Raw genomic sequence first — 19,705 nt, 5'->3', positions numbered from 1 at the left:
TCGTCACCAGTCCGCCCGCTCCATCCGCTCCCCCGCCCTCTCTCAGAGCCCTCCTCTCACGTCACGTGGCCCCCGCGAGCCACGGGGCCCGCCGCCTGCCCCCCTCCCCCACCCCGTCGGGGCGAGGGCGGCCCCGCCCTCGCCGGCGCCATTGTTATCTGGGCGGCGGTCCCGAGCTCCCGGCGGCGCAGGGCGGGTGCAGGGGACTCCTTGACTGACCTGCCGGGGAGCCGGGGAGACCTGGGTTTGTTGCTCCCAGCCAGTGTGGGCGGTGAAGTTCCCTCTGTGGCTGTGCGCTCACAGTCCCCCTTTCTTTACTCCGCAACACCCGGACTCTGCCAACTCGGCTAAGGGCCTTTCTTGGGGCGACTTTTCTAGCACAAGAGAGCCTCCCAACACGTCCCTGGGGGTAGGTGGGTAGGTAAAGGGTGGTAAGTGGTATATACTGCAGGGAGAAGGATGAGATTACCCCCACCCCCACAGAGTTGTATTTAGGCGGGGAAATCTTCAACAGTAACTTCCTTTTCTGGAGAAAACACAAAACAGCTTACCTGTTTTGGGTGGGGAGGGGCACATTATAAAATAATAGGTAACTTTTATACAGAGTTTTCTATCGCCAGTTACTGTACTAAGCGCTTTACAGGAATTATCCCATTTAATTCGTACAATATGAGGCATTCGCTCGAAACTGGCTTTATCGTCTGCCTTACTACGTTGAGTATTACCTCCCCAAAATGGTCCACGCTGTCGTCTGTCAGGCACAGTGCCTGGCAGCCAAGTGTCTTGGGTCATGTTTGTGGAATTAATGAATGTGGCGTGCCTGCTTTACAGGTAAACAATTTGAGGCACAGAGATTGTGTAACTTGTTCAGCATGACCGCGGTGTTGGTGACGAAACTGAGTCCTAACCTGCAGGCTGGCTCCAGGACCCGCGTTCTTAGGCACTATTCCAAGTAAAAAGAACTCAAGATATACATTACCGTCCACTGCAGACCTACTTAAGACAGGCTGTTTTGGTTAAATCTCGCACAATAGACAGCCTCTTGTTGGCATCTGAAATAAAACAGAACAAAATTCCTTTCGGAATTTGGTAGAATGTTAAATCGATTTTCCCTCAGGATGAGAGCTGCTTTTTCAGTTTGCTGTTTACTATTTATAGCCCTGTTGTGAGGACATCAGTATTGATTGTCTCGATGTGTGCTTGGGGTAAGGTATCCTGTGGTGCTCAGTCAACATTTTGCAATGAAGATGCCTTGGACCCTTGAACAGTCTTTCTGATCAACTCCCCAGTTATTAAGCAGAAGAACATTATGCGTCATGTGCAAATGGGATCTGTGGCACTTTATCCCAAGTGGCTTGTTCCAATATGGTATGTTAGTCATGGTAGTGTATCTCTGACAATCCCAAGAAGAAAAGGGAAACAGGATGTGTTACATCAGTTTTGGCATGTCAACAGTATGTTGGAAACCAAACCTGTTCCATCTCAAACCTGTTTCTGCTTGGTGACTGGTATTAACAGCCTCCCAGTCACCTGGACTTGAAAGAGCAGAATCATCTTCAACTCTTGTCCATTCTGTCATCCCAAATTCTCTACTCCCCAGATCTGAGCTCTAATCCCAGTGCCTGGGCCAAGGCAGTATTCATATAAACTGGAATTAACACACACTCATGCCTTTTCAATGCATTCTTTACACTTGAGCCCATCACTCGCCTACTCAAAAATGTTTAACTGCTAGAGTACAAATTTCTTTAACTCTAGTCCCAATCCATGTTTTTTTCATTCTATTTCTATAGCCACCTTCTCCTCAAGCTCTTGCTTCATGCCCTCATCATATGCCAGTCTACTCTGTGTTCCCAGAGAGCTGCCTGTGTGTTCTCATCTTGGCACTTTGCTCTGTTCGCCGGCGACACCATTACCGCCCATCGCTGCAGGACACACCTTGTTCAGGATGCCAGCTCTTCCGGATGGCATCTGAAGATACTTTACTGGATTTAGTTATCTTTTTCCCTGTATTTTCATGTACTTTACTCATAAGAGTTCTAATATCTATTTGCTTTATTTTGCAGTAAGAGAATGCCTAGACTTTCCTCCTCAGAGTTTTATTCACATTCAGATTTTTAAAGTTCTTAAGGGCCAGGATCATAATGTATTCATCATTTCAGTTCCTCCCAGAGGACCTTTGATTGATATGATAGGGACCCCAAAAATATTTGTGAGCTTAATTACATTTAGAATGGTGAACATTTAAGAAGACCTCACAAATAACACAAGGATGCTGAAATTTGTAAATTCTCAGGAACTTCATCGTTGTTCTGGGACATTGCTTCCTCATTCATTTACTTCTACCAGTTTTGTCTTTTAATGCACCTCCTTCAGGAGTGCCTTCCATGGTATTTATAGCGTAGTCATAATGTTTGCTTAGGGGAGTGCTGCGCCAGTGGCTAGTAGTTCTAAGATCCAGTGGTAATTTTGGGGAGGTTGAAACGCCACAGTAAAGCTTTGTTCCTGTACTGCCACTTACAGTATGCCTGTGTTTTTTCCCTAACCCCAGATAACTGAAGAGGACCGATAGTTTGATACATTTTAGTATCAAATGTGTGATCCTACTAGTGGATAAAATTTGTTAAGGAAGCTACAAAATAGATGGAGCCTAAATAAAGTTATACAGACTTGCACACTGCCCTTAGTGCTGCCTTTGCTGTCAAACCTAAACACTGAGTCACTAATTCCCAGCACCTTGCATCTCTCATCACCTCCAGCTCCCCCATATCTTCTACCTTCTCCTCCAGGAAATCTCTCTTCCCTTGTGTGGTTGAAGAATGACTCTTGGCAGAGATGGTAATGAATGGTAACATTTACTTCTAACTGGGACTGTTAACTGGGAGACAAACCAAAAGGTCATTCTAATGTAAGGAGTTGTAGGCATGGTGGCAAGGCAGTGAGGAAAAGGCAATGAAAACCTGAGCTAGTTATGTTCAAAAAGCTGGTGTCTTTGCAGGGCATCATGCAAGCCTCAGCGCAAATGTCTCCTACCGAAGGGATTTCTAAGCCCACCAATTCTAAAGTAGCTTCCCTCCATATCAACGTGTTCTGTTTACTTCACAACGCTCATCACTTATCAGGTGAAATGATCTTATTTATTGGTGTACTTGATGGTTATCTATCCCCACTAGAATATAGTCTATGAGACAGGGCTTGGTATATATTCCATTGAATTCCCAGGACTGACACAAAGTGGAGACTCGACAGATAATTGTAAACAAAAGAACTGAATGAACCCTTATACAGACATACCTTGATTTACACATTATCAAATCATTTAAAGTGGTTAGGGGGAAAAGAATATTTATATTAACTGTCTAGAAAATTACAGTACACAGTTTTTACAAATGTGAAATAGGTTCTCCTAATCACTTAAAAAATTTTTTGGATTTTACAAGTTTATCATAGGGCACTTAAAAAAGTGGAATCTTACAAATTTCATTCAAATTCTAAGCAAGGTGTTCTATATCCCCTATATGTGTAGAACATAATATTCACCAAATACACATTCATTAAAACCTGAAAGGGTTTAAAGAGAATTTAAAGAAAATCTCATACTTAAAAAGTTTGAATTTGCCACATTAAAGATTCAATAATACATTATTGCATAATGCATCTCAAACTTTAATATATATACTTGAAATGCTATTTAAAGCACAATTATTGAAGTGTAGGTGTTCTCAAAGATTGAGATGTTTCTTACCACAGGGGCCAAATAAAACAACGGAATTTTTGAAGTTCTTAAGCTCTGAAAGAACCACAAGCAGTGTGCATGTACTTTCACAAGGAAGGACCCAAAACTGGTGATCACCACCAGAAAGCGGCTATTTATTCCCTGATCACCAGTGAGATTACTAGGCCCATGGCCAGGTTCGGAAGCCCCTGGCTGAACCCATTCTAAGGAGACTGCACTGCTTGGGAAAGCAAAGAGAAGCTAGTGATCATTTGCTCTAGTACCTAAGACCTCATCCTTCAAGTTTTCTTGCCCTCTAGATCTAGTAAAGAAGGGGGAAAAAAGAGAGAGGGAGTAAGAGAGGAGGGGGAGGTAATGAGGGAGAGGAGACAGAGAGGGAGAGAGATAGGCGGGGCCCTGCCCGAGAAAGAATTGCGCTCCAAGCCACGCCCCCGCTTCCCAGGTAACCGGGTAAACAGACCATCTCCCTTTTCCCAGTGAACTCCGCCAGCTGTTAAGTGATAGGCAGGAAGCAGTGAGCAGGAAGTCCGAGTGGAAATGTGCTCTTTCGTGCGAGTAGGGTCCCCCAAAGGGTTGGGGCCCTCCAAGGGATTGGGATCTTCCCCCCAGCCAGGTACAGCTTACCCCTTAGAGAGGGGTGCCCCTGGAGGAATGAGGGTGTCTGAGAGGAATTCTCCCCTGAGCATGGAGGTGGGGCTCGCCCAGGAAGGAAAGGATGTCTTAGGAGAGAGGAGGGTCTTCGTGGGAACAAACTCTCCCACGGAGTTGGGGCTCGGAGTGGGATTAGGAAGAGAAGGTTCCCCATGTAGTAATAAATATGAGGACAGGATGGCATCACTGAAAACAAAATCTCCATCAAGCAAGAAGCTTGAAATAGGGTTAAAAAGACAGAATATTTCTGGGACCTTCATGGAGGGGAGTAATTTAGGAGTCAGCAGGGTCTTAGGCTCACAGGAAACAAAACCTTCTCTGAGAATGTTGCCAGGAGGAGTGAGTTTAGAAGGTGAGTGTTTTCTGGCAGGGTGTTCTCCTGGAAGGGTAACACAGCCTTCACTGGGCAGGGTGTGTGAAAGTCCACAGACTCTAGGAAGCAAGAAACGTCCTGTGGCTGGTGACCCGGAAGGGTCAGAGGCTCCTGTGGGGAAGCAGCCTGCTCCGGCTATGGAACCCAGACAGGAACTGGAAAGAGAGTCCACGTGTGTGGTGACGAAGCCCAGCGCAGAGATGGAGCCTCCTGTGGAGGTGGACACGGGGCTTCCGCGACCAGAGGAGCCAGATGACACTAAGACTACAGAGCCCCAAATGGGCTTGGTGATAGAACCTCCCGGGTGCCAGTGTGCCCAGCAACCTGAAGAACAAAAAGAGGCTGCAAATATTGAACCAGGAGTCGAACCTCCAGATCGCATCAGACCCATATACTCTGGCAAGTTTTTTGATCGGATGCCTTGTTGGCCAAGTGTAAGTTTTTTCCCCAGTACTTTCCCTGTGAACAATGTATAGCCATGTCTTTATCGAGATGATAAACTAGAGAGACTGGTTTGGATGTGTGGCGTCACATAGCAAAGAATTTGTAGAGATTCTGATATTCCTTGTCCCACTGGACTCTTTCCAGCTGTTCCTCTGTCCGATCGCCTCTGACACTCTGCCTCCCTTCCTAGATGACAGCTTTGTTTACTGTGCACATAAGTGGTTCCTCTTGATTTCTCTCTCCTTTCTCCTGTGATCTACATTTCATTCCTCAGTCTGCATTTTCTCAACCCTCTTACTGAAGTACACATTTTATCCTTAATGTTCATGTACATTTTTCAGAAACTTTTTTTTTCATTCACTATTCTGTGAGTTATTTATTCTTTCCAGCAAAGACTTGTGGAGGCCATTATGCTGGGTACAGGGCACTATAAAATGAAAAGCCCATGATCCCTATCCTATGGGTTTAGGCTCTCATGCCAGTGTTGGGAACAATAACAAAACAAATATTATACAGACATCTAAATGAATAGCAACAAGTGTGATTCTTCCTTAATAGAAGTACACTTTAGTCATGGAGCTCAATGACGTTTGGACAGTTCTGTTTGGAGGCGATGGGAAAGGCTTTACAGAGCAAATAATGTTTGATCTAATTTAGAAAAGTATCAGTATTTGTCAGATGGGAAAAAGGGTTGGAGCATCTTGGGCAAAGAATGGCAAAGAGCATACCCAAAGTTTCTTGTGTTTGAGACGTGTAAGTACTTCTGTTTAGCCAACATGATGATAAAATACATGAAGAAATCAAAAGGTCCAGAATGTGGGGGTAAAACAGAAGCAATGGTAGATCTTTATGAGGGAAGAAATAAGTAAAATACGCCTTTTGGAAAGATAATTCTGATAGTGATAAAAATGGTAGACTCGAAGGAGGAGCTCCTGGATAACAGGGAAAAGTTAGAAGGCTACTCCAACATAATGATGACCTTAAATTAATGTAGAGTTAGAAAGAATAGAGAGAAGAGGGCATTTCTGGGAACTTTTTAGGGGATGGTGCTGTGAAGACTTGTCATCCAGTTGTCCATCTATGTGGTGAAAGAGGGAAGTTGATGGGTGACTTAGGAGTTTCTAGGTTGATAATGAGATCTCTTCCTGTTTGGTGGCAAATGAGCATCTGGTGTTGGCCGTCCTGAGTTTGAGATAGATACAGGATATCAGATGAAAAAGCCAGGGAGACCATCAGTAATAGGAGACAGCTGGAGCCACGAGTGGGCATGGGAGAAGAAGGTCTAGGCAAGGACCTTCAGAAACATATGAGATGGTCAGAGAAAGAAATGTCAACTAGGTGAGTTCTTGAGGACAAGGATTTTCTCTTATTTATCCTGTAGTGTCATGGCATATTACCATGCTTGGCAGATGGCAGACAGTGGTCATTCAGTAAATGTACGTTTGATCAAAGGAAGGCAGGCTGGATGATTAAATGGGAGAAAGAACAGTCAGAGAAGAAAGAGGTGAGTCTGAGACAGTGGTATTGAGCAACATAAGTATTCTGGGAATGAAGGATTCCATACAATGAGATTTGAGAACACAATTCAGCTGAAGTGGTCACAGGGATTCTGCAGAATGTTTTCTGCATCTGCAGACTTCTCTTCCCCTTGGGATTCCGGGTGTTTTCTTTTTTCTTTTTTAAAAATCTGACCCACTTTGCTTTCTGGTTCCCTTATTGGATTTCCCCAGCCACTCTCTTCTCACTTGACTACGACTGCTTCCCTTTCTGGATTGGTTCTCCAGTCTAAGGCTTCAGACTTGATCTCACACAGAAGCTGATACAGGCTTCCAGTTTCCCCATACAGGCAATTCTAAAACCTCTGCTTCCTCCTGCCCCTCACACCCTCCTTTCTAAATGTGATCCGACAGGGAAGAGAGTTTCAAGGAGAAAGTGACCAGCAGTGTTAAAATATCTCTGATAGATACGTAGAATAAAGATGCATTCACTTTGGCCTTTAAGGGAATTAGAAACATTGTTAAAATGGCATGATGGAGGGACATTTCAGATTCCATACACTGAAGAGTGAAATTAGAGTTGAAGAAAACTCCTGTGAATTTTTTTTTTTCCCTTAAGAAGTGTGGCAGTGAAGAGAACAGAGTAAAGATTCTATTTAGGAATATTTTTAATTTTTAGTTAAATTTTTTAAATTGAAGCATAATCGGTTTATAATGTGTTAATTTTTGGTGTACAGCATAGTGTTTCAGTTATACATACATATATATATATATATATGTATGTATATTCCCTTTCATATTCTTTTTCATTATAGGTTATTACAAGATATTGAATACAGTTCCCTGTGCTAGACAGTAGGACCTTGTTGTTTTTCTATTCTGTACATAGTAGTTTTAGTATCTGCAAATCTCAAATTCCCAATTTATTCTTCCCCCCTGGTAACCATAAGTTTGTTTTCTATGTCTGTGAGTTTGTTTCTGTTTGGTAAATAATATTTGTGTCATTTTTTAAAGATTCCACATATAAATGATATGTCTTTCTCTTTCTGGCTTACTTCACTTAGTATAACAATCTCCAGATCCATTCCTGTTGCTGCAAATGGCATTACTTCATTCTTTTTTATGGCTGAGTAGTATTCCATTACATCTATACCACATCATCTTTATCCAGTCATCTGTTGATGGACATTTAGGTGGCTTCCATGTCTGGGCTGTTGTGAATAGTGCTGCTATGAACACTGGGGTGCATGTATCTTTTCGAATTAGAGTTTCTTCCAGATAGATGTGGGATTGCTGGATCACAGGGTAAGTCTGTTTTTAGTTTTTAAAGATATTTTTATTTGTTTAGCCAATCAGTAGAGGAGTTTGAGATAATGCAAAGGAGATAATGGCCATAACTAGATTCCAGATACCCAGGAGGGTATGGAAATAGGATCATAGGCCAGAGGAGAGATTAGCCTTGGCTAGAAATGAGGCCCTTTTAAAAATAATTTTTTAAATATTAAAATGTCTACTTTTACTATAAAATGAAGATACCATTATAGAAAATTTAGAAAACAGGAATGAAAACACCCCTAATCTCATCACCGTAACGCTTTGCCTACTAGCACTCTGCAGCATTCACGTTAGTTAACAGTTATTGGTGGCTTTGCTATTTCAACATCACTACTCATGAGCTCTTTACAGGTGAGGAAACTGAGGCAAATTAAATAATCTGGCCAAAGTCTTACAGCTAAGAAGTGGCAGCCCCAGGATTTGAAGTCACCATTTCCAGTTCAAGAGGCTGAGTTCTTAACTGCACTGCACTTCCTGACACTTCCCTCCAATTTCACTTTTATGTAGCTGATACAGCAAGCATAAGAATTGTCTTGATTTTTCACTTACTATTATTTAATAATTTTTTTATATTATTACAGAGAACTTAAAAGATCTTTTAGTGATTAAAAAAGGACAAGATTTCTTTAAGCCAATATATACTTCTTTAGTTAACTCACTTCCTCTTGTTGGATATTAATTTTTTTCCCATATTTTTGTGTAAAAATAGTCTATGAACTTCTTTATGCACATGTCTTAGAATATTTCCTTAGCATAGAGTTTCAGCAGAAGCCAAAGGATGGATTAATTTCTAATTCTTGTTGCCAAATCCCTTCCTAAAAGATTGTACCACTAAAGTTTAAAAATTAATGATTTGCAAGACACTGTTTTAATTCACATTTATTTGATTTATAATAAGATTGAAAATTGTTTCGTTTTTAGTTTTTATAGCTGGTCCTCTTGCTGAACTCTGATCAATCTTTTTTTTCTTTTAAACGTTTTTTTAATTGAGTTATAGTCACTTTACAATGTTGTGTCAAATTCCAATGTAGAGCACAATTTTTCAGTTATACATGAACATACATACATTCACTGTCACATTCTCTTTCGTTGTGAGCCACCACAAGATCCTGTATATACTTCCCTGTGCTACACAGTACAATCTTGTTTATCTAGCCTACATTTTGAAATCCCAGTCTGTCCCTTCCCACCCCTCACCCCCTGGGCAACCACAAGTTTGTATTCTATGTCTATGAGTCTGTTTCTGTTTTGTATTTATGTTTTTTGGTTTTTTTTTTTTTTTTTTTTTTTTTTTTTTTAGATTCCGCTTATGAGCAATCTCATATGGTATTTTTCTTTCTCTTTCTGGCTTACTTCACTTAGAATGACATTCTCCAGGAACATCCATGTTGCTGCAAATGGCGTTATGTTGTCAGTTTTTATGGCTGAATAGTATTCCATCATATAAATATACCACATCTTCTTTATCCAGTCATCTGTTGATGGACATCTAGGCTGTTTCCATGTCTTGGCTATTGTAAATAGTGCTGCTATGAACATTGGGGTGCAGGTGTCATCATGAAGTAGGGTTCCTTCTGGATATATGCCCAGGAGTGGGATTCCTGGGTCATATGTTAAGTCTATTCCTAGCCTTTTGAGGACTCTCCATACTGTTTTCCACAGTGGCTGCACCAAACTGCATTCCCACCAGCAGTGTAGGAAGGTTCCCTTTTCTCCACAGCCTCTCCAGCATTTGTCATTTGTGGACTTTTGAATGATGGCCATTCTGACTGGTGTGAGGTAATTGCTTACCATTATTTCTTTTGGATTTTCTAGGTAGACAATCATATTGACACTTCTGTTTTTCCCTCTTTAGTATACATAGCTCTTATTTCAATTTCCTATATCACTGCATTGCCTATGATAAATAAGATAATATTGAAAGGTCTCTTTTCAAACTTTAATGGGAATGATTCTAATGGTTCACTGTTAAGTATTATTTTTGCTGAAGATTTTTGGTCTATCAAGTTAAGGACACCCATATCCATTCTTAGTTTGCTAAGAATGTTTAAAAATCAGGAATAGAGCTTCAACCATGAAGAGCTTTCTCCACATTTGTTGAAATACATCTTTTCTGAATTAACATGATTAATTTTCTAATAGTGAACTATCTTCATATTTTGGGGCTAAGCCCTACTGGGTTGTCATATTATTATTATAATGTATTCTTGGATTTGACTTCCAGTTTTTCACTAGGAGTTTTGCATCTATGACCCCATGTAATATTGGACAGTAGTTTTCCTTTTTGTGTTTTCTTTGAGTTTGGTATTAGGGTAATGCTAGTACATGAATAGAATTGACAAGTCTTCCATCAAGCCATCCCTTGATCACCATTAATGCACTGACTATAACAGAAGCCTTGGGGTTATTAAGACAAAACAAGTGAACTTTACAAAGTGCATTGGTAAATGGTATTGAGCCCTGAAGTACCAAGAGGAAGAAGGAAGGAAAGATTCAAAGAAAGTTTTAAAAAAATTATTCTGTCTACAATGACTAGATAGTATGTCAGGCGCTAGGGCTGCAAAGATGAAAAATGATACAGTATCTGCTTTCAAAAAACTTACAGTCTAGAGACTTGAGCCCAATAGACAAATGATTTCACAATATGGTAAATGTCATGCAAAGGGATGCCTTAATTTTTTTTCCTGTTGTGCACCCAGAGAACCTGATGGCTATGTGGGGATGGGTAGAGGCGAAAGGGTCACCCATTTGTAAATCTTGTGAGAACTAGACAGTCATTCAAACCCTGTTTTGAAACAAAAAAGGCACAACGACTCATTTTGTCTGAATTCGCAAAGAGCTATTCTCTGCAGAATTCTGAGAAGTGGGTGGTTTCAACTGCATAACGGGTTCAGGGCCTTCTGGGCAGAAAGATTGATGCTATCACGCCTAACTTTTTTGCTGAGATATTCAGAGTTAGGGATATCTACCAGGAAAACAGTGATCTTGGCCAAGGCACAGTGGGAGAGATAGGACCACTGTCCTAGCCCATACTGAGTTTGGAGAGTGGAAGGTGACATGATGATTATGGGTCAGTGGGTCTTCAGCAGCTGAAAATGGGCTGGTATCAACCTTCCTGAGTTGACTTGAACCATGGTAACCAATCTTGTGAGAAATAAAAAAAAGGTACTTGGTCACTGAAAACTGTAATACTGGGGGCTGAGTATAGGTGGCCAAGTGAGGTGGCACTGGTGTAGCTGGGAACTGAGGAAGGAGGTGGCTGAGGGAGGTGGTCAGTGAAGCTGGGAGCTGATAACATCCAGAGGCAGATAAGTAAATATACTGAGGACCATAGAAGCCAGGTTTCTTACTGGTAGAGAAACCAGTTACAAATACAAAAAGGAGAAGGGTAGAAGGAATCCTGTTGTGTTGGATTGTAATTGGAGGTACTGGTGGAAACCATGTCAAAATCCACATCTGTGTATCTAAACTAGACACATTTAACAGAATATTACAGGATTGATACAGATGCAAGGAGGGGCCGGTATACACACACATTTCCTAGCTCTGTCCTGTAAGAGGACCTAAAAGAAACAATGTTTATCTGGTAGCAGTGAGCACACTAGAACCCAGATCTCGATTTCTAAATATTATTTTCTATTAAAAGGAATCAGGACCCTTTGGAGGAATGGCTGACTCTAGGGCTGGTGTAGCACAGTATGTACTTGGAACACCTTAGAGAGCCAAAAAGTAAGAAAATTCTCAAAGAATAATGCAGATATGGCAAAGGAAGTGCAGAAACAAGCTTGAAGGGGCCCCCAATGGCCCAAACTGTTATACTCTGAGCACTGAATAAAATTATCTTTGACTATAAGGGGAAGGGGGAGGGATAAATTAGGAGTATGGGATTGACAGATAACACACTATCATATGTAAAATAGATAAGCAACAAAGACTTACTGTATAGCACAGGGAACTGCATTCAGTATCTTGTAATAACCTGTAAGCGGAAAAGAATAAAAAAATGTGTGTGTGTGTGTGTGTATATATATATATATATCTCCAAATCACTTTGCTGTACACCTGAAACTAACATAATATTGTAAATCAACTATATTTCAATTTTTAAAAAATTACCATTGAATAAAATAGAAATCCATGACTCCATACTGATATAATACATCAATGATTGAATAAATAGCAAGAAAAGAAAGTTTCTTTGCAGTATAATGCCAATTAATAAGTGTAGATGGACTGATGGAATTAGAAAGTCATCATTTGGTGACTGTCATAGTAGTAATGGTTTAAGCAAAAATCATCAATGGATATTAAAACAGCAGGTAAAAGTTTAGTGAGGAACTGGATATTTACACAGAATAATGATTCATGACAAATTTTATAGCAGAGAATCCCAGCAGGCTTTACCTTCAATGAGTGATCAAAGTTAACACTACTAGTCATAGGACAAGTTGACAGCACGTACTCCCTGATGGAAGAACACAGCATCATTTCTGTGATTATCTCTGACAAAAATGTGTAACTTTAACTCTAATCACACCCAAATTGGGGCACATTTAACAAAATAACTAGCCTATACTAAAAAATGTCAAGGTCATAAAAGACAAGAAAACATTAGGAACTGACTAAAGGAGACAGAAGAGACGTGAGGACTAAATGCTGTGCGTGTGTGCTGGCTACCCAGGTGCCTGGATCCTGACTCCCTTCAAGAGGACCTGCTGTGGGGCATGTAGCCAGTTGACAGCCTCTACCTGCTGCCCTCAGGGACCTACGGCCGTGGTAACTAGCCGGCCACGCTCTCAGTGATGGAGCTCAGTAGGGACTCTAGAACTGAACCTGTTTACCCAACACAGACTCCTTAAATGGGAAATACAGTTTCAGAGACCATGCATTGACCTGGCCAAAGTGTTCTCAGAACCATGCTGTGTTCTGAAGCCCTTCCTTCTTAATACTGCCTTCCTGCTCTCCTTTCAAAGGTGTCATGGTCTGAAATCTCCCCCTGCCTACACCGCCCTCATCTGTCACAGGTGTTTTTCTTCCTAAGTCTCTTGTATGGCTAATCGTGGTGTCTGCTTCTCAAAGGAAACACACAATCACACTTGTGACCCATGGATTTGCTCCTTTTACGATAAAAGACAGTATTAGGGTAACTGGTGATATCTGAAAGGGGTCCTTACATTAGATACTACTATTATATCCATGCTAATTTCCTGATTTTTGTGGCCTGTAGTGGTTGTTTTTTTTAAGATAATAGAAATAAAAGAAAATAGAAGAGACAACAGTTTAAAATTTTCAATATACTTTAGAAAATAGGAAGATTTTCAATACACTTTAGAAAACAGAAGAAAATAGGGAGTTACAGCAACTGATTTTGCAGGAGAAAATGCAATCTGACGGAAACCAGGTAGAAATTTCCACCAGAAATGATCCAGTTTGCCTGGATCAGCCCTTGGAAGTAGTAAAGCTTGAAGCTGAAAACTGAAGGATTGGTTCAAAGTCTGAATTCAGCGTAGCTGGGTTTCTGGTTCCCCTCCATCCTATGCTACCCTGATTCCCTACATCTTTGCACCAGCTCCTGCTCCCTTCTACCAGAACTGGATTTATTTTTCCAACAGGGTTTTTGGAGTCAAAAGACACCAAGCCCAAGGAAAAGCAGAGGGGCAGCTCCAGGCTGAAAATGGGGCATTGTAAAATGTACTTTCTGTGATGCGATTTCCTTAGCTTCCTCTCCCATTAGGCCCCTAGAGGGCAAGTAGCCAGTGTAAAGCCAGCTCTTCCATCAGTTGGCAGTGCAGAGAGAGGCAGGAGAGCATTGGGAATAAGAGCAGAGATTTGGAAGCCAGCCTACTTGTGTTCAGAGATCTGCCCATATATGAGCAGTGTAACCCTGTTACAATGGGGAGGCTAATAGTACCTACCTCACAGAAATCATTATGTATTAAAGAATTAATACAAAGCCCTTAAAACAGTGTCCAGCATATCCTATGTGCTTTATAATCATTAGCTATTATTACCATCATTACTATCTTTTGGAAATTCTGAATAGCCTAGAGGGAAAAACAAATGACATTAGGGACCCTACCAAAATAAAGACTGCCTCATCATCTGATCATCTTATAGGAAAGCCCAAGAGTCAACAAGCCCTGTGCACACGGAGCTACATAGTCCCTGTGGAGCCTAACTTTGATCTGTTGATCCGACGCCAGCTGGAAGGGAGAGGCTGAAACAAGCTGACAGAAAACCCAGAGGGGACAGGGAAGATGTAAGCACACAGAAAAGTAACCTGAGAGATAAAAGATGCTGCATCCAGAAGACAAGATTGGAACTTTGACAATAACAGCCAAAGAAGAAGATAGAACATTTTAGAACTTAAGTGTGACAGGCTAAATAAAAATTCAACAGAGGATTGCAGAATGAAGTCAAAGACATTTCCTGGACATTAAAACAAATGCCCTTGAGGCAAACGGAAGTCTCATAGAAGATCATTGTTCCCTTTCTCAGGTTAGGGGGTCACTAGGATCAACTCAAGGTGGCTGTTAAAACTGCTCCTAAGTTCTGTCCTGGCTCTGCACACAATTGATTCTCTTATTTCTAGCGTACCTATCACTTGAAGGTACCATATTTTATTTAACCATTTGCCTATTGTTGTGTATTTAGTATGTTTATATTTATATAAATAAAACATAAGTTCCTTCTGTTTGTCTCTTACTGGACCACATGAAAAATTACACAGCAGATTTTCACCAAACTTGGAGAGTATGTTTGGTGTGAATGAAAAATACTGCAAACTATATCAGTAAACAAAGAATGCGGAAGTCACCAAGTCATCAGCGGCTGCCACCCCCGCCCCCCACCAAGTGAAGACAAGCCTGCAGCCTGGCCTCTGCAGCCACTCACAGTGGTGCCCTCTGAGGGGACTCAGAATAAGAAAGGACAGGATACTGGCCCTAGATAGCTAGGTGCTTGTCAAAGGAATGAATTCAATGAGCCCAAATGTTTGCTCCCTCCCACACATAGAAAAGGGCTAAATTCTTCAACTTGAGATGCCTGGTTTTCTTCAGTTAACAAGTAATCTTTTAATATTCCAACTACCTGGTCTTTGTTGTAAAACTCTTATGTATCTTAGCTCCTTCCCTACCTCTTTGGAGCGGTCCCTCAGAGCGATCTGAGAGGCTGTCATCCTGGCTCGAGTCCTCCCGCCAAATAAAACATAACTTTCAGCTTTTAGGCTATGCATTTATTTCAGTCAACAATGGCCAGGTTCAAAGTGCAGACTATAAATAATTGAGTATGTTCATGTTGTGGAGCTTGGTGGAGAAACTATAGGGGAGGAAAAATAACTTCCCCTCACCTTCTGAGTTCTTGGCTGAGACTTCCTGAGACAAAAGACAGGTTAATAAGAGGAAAACAAACACATTTATTAACATGGAGACCTCATGTATACATGGGAGATACCCAGGAAAACTGAGTAATCCCCAAGATAGCCCAAGCCACCACTTTAAATACCATCTTTAGCTAAAGACAAAAAAATAAGATGTTGGGGCAAAAGTAGGGCCAGCTGTGGGAGGTTACCAGGGAAAGCATGCTAAACAAGGGTAAGATTTCTTATGTAGGTTAAATCAGTGCCTTCTCTACTGATAAAAGTTTCTGGCCACTTAGAATCAACCTTCTCTTTCTGGTACAGACAGGGAGACACCTTTATAAATGATTTCCTTTGTGAAATGTAAATGTTCCTTAGAAAAGGGTAATTTCAACTCTGTTTACAGAGCTTCTCTCATGTCTGCTGTTTCTTAAAATAATTGGTTCAAAATGATCCTTATCTCAAGGAGGCATATTTTGGGTGGCAAATTCTGCTCCCCTTCACACCTCAAACTGATGAACAGGCATCCTTAAGAACAACTGAAATAAAAAGAGATCCATGACTGAAGGAGATGGGGAGACATCACACATATTATGACACTGCAGACAGGAAACAGACACAATGGCTTCCATTTTTGTGTCCCAGTCAAATGGCCTGAGGACATCAAAACCTGATTACAGACCCTAATTTGCAATCAAATTACTTTTACAGGGGGCAACTCTGTAAAGAATACCAAGGGCATTTCTGTCCAATAGAATGTTTACAATGGTAGAAACCTAGAGTACCCACTGTCAAACACGTGGAAGGGAAGCAGATGAGGGACAAGTAAAGTTATCTATCAGGCCATGGACTGATTGGTCCATCAGTCCATCCAAGTAAGTGAAGTAAGTGAAGTAAGCCAGAAAGAGAAAGAAAAATACCATATGATATCACTTATATGTGGAATCTTAAAAAAAAAAAAGACACAAATAAACTTATTTACCAAATAGACTCACAGACATACAAAACAAACTTATGGTACCAGAGGGGAAAGAGGGAAGGAAGGGATAAATTGGAGGTTCAAGATTTACAGATACTAACTACTATGTGTAAAATAGATAAACAACAATGTCCTACTGTATAGCACAGGGAACTAGAGTTAATAACTTTTAATAGCCTATAATGAAAAAGAACATTTATTTATGTATAACTGAATCACTAGGCTGTACACCAGAAACTAACACAACATTGTAAACTGACTACATCTTAATTTTAAAAACACTCAAAAAAATTAAAATAAAAGAATGGCTGGAGATTCTATAACATGAATAGCAAAAGAAACTTTATGTTCCCTGATATCTCTGAGATTTCTTACCATTTCCAGCTGAATTAAAAAATCACTTGTAATTACCAGTACAGAAATCAAATCAGTAACTTAAAAAATCACAACAAACAAAAGTCCAGGACCAAATGGCTTCACAGGCAAATTCTACCAAACATTTAGAGAAAAGTTAACACCTATCCTTCTGAAACTATTCCAAAAAAGGAAGGAACACTTCCAAACTCATTCTATGATGCCACCATCAGCCTGATACCAAAATGAGACAAAAAAATCACAAAAAAAGAAAATTACAGGCCAATATCACTGATGAACATAGATGGAAAAATCCTCAGCAAAATATTAGCAAACTGTATCCAACAATACATGAAAAGGATCATATACTATGATCAAATGGGATTTATCCCAGGGATGCAAGGATTTTTCAATATCTGCAAATCAATCAGTGTGATACACCACATTAATAAAATGAAAAATAAAAACCATATGATCATCTCAATAGGTCCATAAAAAAGTTTTCGATAAAATTCAACATCCATTTATGATAAAACCTCTCCAGAAAGTGGGCAAAGACAGAACATACCTCAACATAATAAAGGCCATATATGACAAACCCACAGCTAACATCATACTCAGTGTTGACAAGGTGAAAGCATTTCCTCTAAGATCAGGAACAAGACAGGAAATCCCACTCTCGCCACTTTTATTCAACATAGTTTTGGAAGTCCTAGCAACAGCAATCAGAGAAGAAAAAGAAATTTAAAAAATCCAAACGGGAAAAACATGAAGTAAAACTGTCATTGTTTACAGATGACATGATACTATACATAGAAAATCCTAAAGACATTACCAGAAAACTATTAGAGCTCATTAATGAATTTGGTAAAGTTTCAGGATACAAATTAATACATGGAAACCAGTTGCATTTCTATACACTAACAACAAAATATCAGAACAAGAAGTTAAGGAAACAATTCCATTTACTAGTGCATCAAAAAAAAAAAAAAAAAACAAACCTAGAAATAAACCTACCTAAGGAGACAAAGGACCTGTATGCCAAAAACTGTAATAAGACACTGATGAAAAAATTGAAAGATGACACAAAATAGATGGAAAGATATATTGTGTTCTTGGATTGGAAGAATCAATATAATTAAAATGGCCATACTACCCAAGGCAATATATAGATTCAATGCAATCCCCATCAAATTATGAATTACATTCTTCACAGAACTGGAACAAAAAATGTTAAAATTTGTATGGAAACACAAAAGACCCTGAATAGCCAAAACAGTTTTGAGAAAGAAGAATGGAACTGGAAGAATCACACTCCCTGGCTTCAGACTATACTACAAAGCTACAGTAATCAAAACAGTATGGTACCAGCACAAAAATAGACACATAGATCAATGGAACAGGATAGAAAGTCCAGAAATAAATCTACACACTTATAGTCAATTAATCTATGACAAAGGAGGCAAGAATATACAATGGAAAAAAGTCTTCTCAATATGTGGTGCTGGGAAAACTGGACAGCTACCTGTAAAAGAATGAAATTAGAACATTCTCTAATACCATATACAAAAATAAACTCACAATGGATAAAGAACTAAATGTAAGACCAGATACTATAAAAATCCTAGAGGAAAACATAGGCAGAACACTCTTCAACATAAATTGCAGCAATATCTTTTTGAACCAGCTCCCAGAGTAATGTAAATAAAAGCAAAAATAAATAAATGAGACTTAATTAAACTTAAAAGGTTTTGCACAGCCAAGGATACCATTAACAAAATGATAAGACAACCTACAGAATGGGAGAAAATATTTGCAAATGATGTGACCAACAAGGGACTAATTTCCAAAATATACAAACAGCTCACACAGCCTAATATCAAAACAAACAAAACAAATAAACAAAGAACAAACAACCCAATAAAAAAATGAGCAGAAGACCTAAATAGACATCTCCCCACAGATGACATCCAGATGGCCAACAGGCAGGCACATGAAAAGATGCTTAACATCACTAATTATTAGAGAAATGCAAATCAAAACTACAATGAAGTATCACCTCACACCAGTCAGAATGGCTATCATTAAAAAGTCTACAAGTAATAAATGCTGGAGAGGGTGTGGAGAAAAAGGAACCCTCCTACACTACTGGTGGGAATGTAAATTGGTGCAGCCACTATGAAGGTCAGTATGGAGCTTCCTTAAAAAACTAAAAATAGACTTACCATATGATCCAGCAAGCCCACTACTGGGTATCTATCCAGAAGGAACTCTAATTTGAACAGACACATGCACCCCAATGTTCATAGCAGCACTATTTACAATAACCAAGACATGGAAACAACTTAAATGTCCATTTACAGATGAATGGATACAAAATATGTGGTACATATATACAATGGAATACTACTCAGCCATAAAAAAGAAAAATAATGCTATTTGCAGCAACATGGATGGACCTGGAGATTGTCATTCTACGTGAAATAAGTCAGAAAGAAAAAGAAAAATGCCATATATTGCTTATATGTGGAATCTAAAAAAAGACACAAATGAACTTATTTACAAAACAGAAACAGACTTGCAGACATAGAAAACAAACTTACCAGGGGGTAAAGGAGGTGGGAAAGGATAAATTGGGAGTTTGAGATTTGCAGATACTAACTGCCATATATAAAACAGATAACATGGTTATACTGTATAGAACAGGGAACTATATTCAATATCTTGCAGTAACCTATAATGAAAAAGAATATGAAAATATATGTACTTATATGTATGACTGAAACATTATGCTGTACATGCAAAATTGACACATCGTAAACTGACTATACTTCAATAAAAAAGAATGCAAAAAAAATTTGTACTTCTCCTCCCTTTTTCCCGACCTGCTTCAGCCCAAGTTAGAATACAGCCCCTTTCCTTCTTTACACCAGGTTCTCCTTCTATCACATAGCTATGTAAGTAGAATTTACCCAACATT

The 19,705-nt window shown here is 39.8% G+C and overlaps 1 protein-coding gene and 1 long non-coding RNA gene across 3 annotated transcripts in view; one reads left to right on the top strand and one right to left on the bottom strand.

The window, feature by feature from the left end:
- Nucleotides 1–726: 726 nt before the first annotated feature.
- Nucleotides 727–19,705, bottom strand: part of LOC116158271 (uncharacterized) — a 59,919-nt gene continuing 40,940 nt past the window's right edge. The window contains exon 3 of the long non-coding RNA XR_004142542.2: nucleotides 727–1,052. This is a non-coding gene — a long non-coding RNA (uncharacterized LOC116158271). The remainder of the gene's footprint in view (nucleotides 1,053–19,705) is intronic.
- The window catches only part of EFHB (EF-hand domain family member B), a 46,285-nt gene continuing 30,853 nt past the window's right edge, over nucleotides 4,274–19,705 (top strand). For both annotated transcript variants that reach the window (XM_010975365.3, XM_010975366.3), the window contains exon 1: nucleotides 4,274–5,194. In XM_010975365.3, coding sequence (XP_010973667.3) covers nucleotides 4,274–5,194 — 921 coding nt within the window. The remainder of the gene's footprint in view (nucleotides 5,195–19,705) is intronic.

This window comes from Camelus dromedarius, chromosome 2, assembly GCF_036321535.1.
Source record: "Camelus dromedarius isolate mCamDro1 chromosome 2, mCamDro1.pat, whole genome shotgun sequence".
NCBI lineage: Eukaryota > Metazoa > Chordata > Mammalia > Artiodactyla > Camelidae > Camelus > Camelus dromedarius.
Note: the sequence above shows the minus strand (reverse complement) of the source record. Positions and strands in the feature narration are given on the sequence as shown.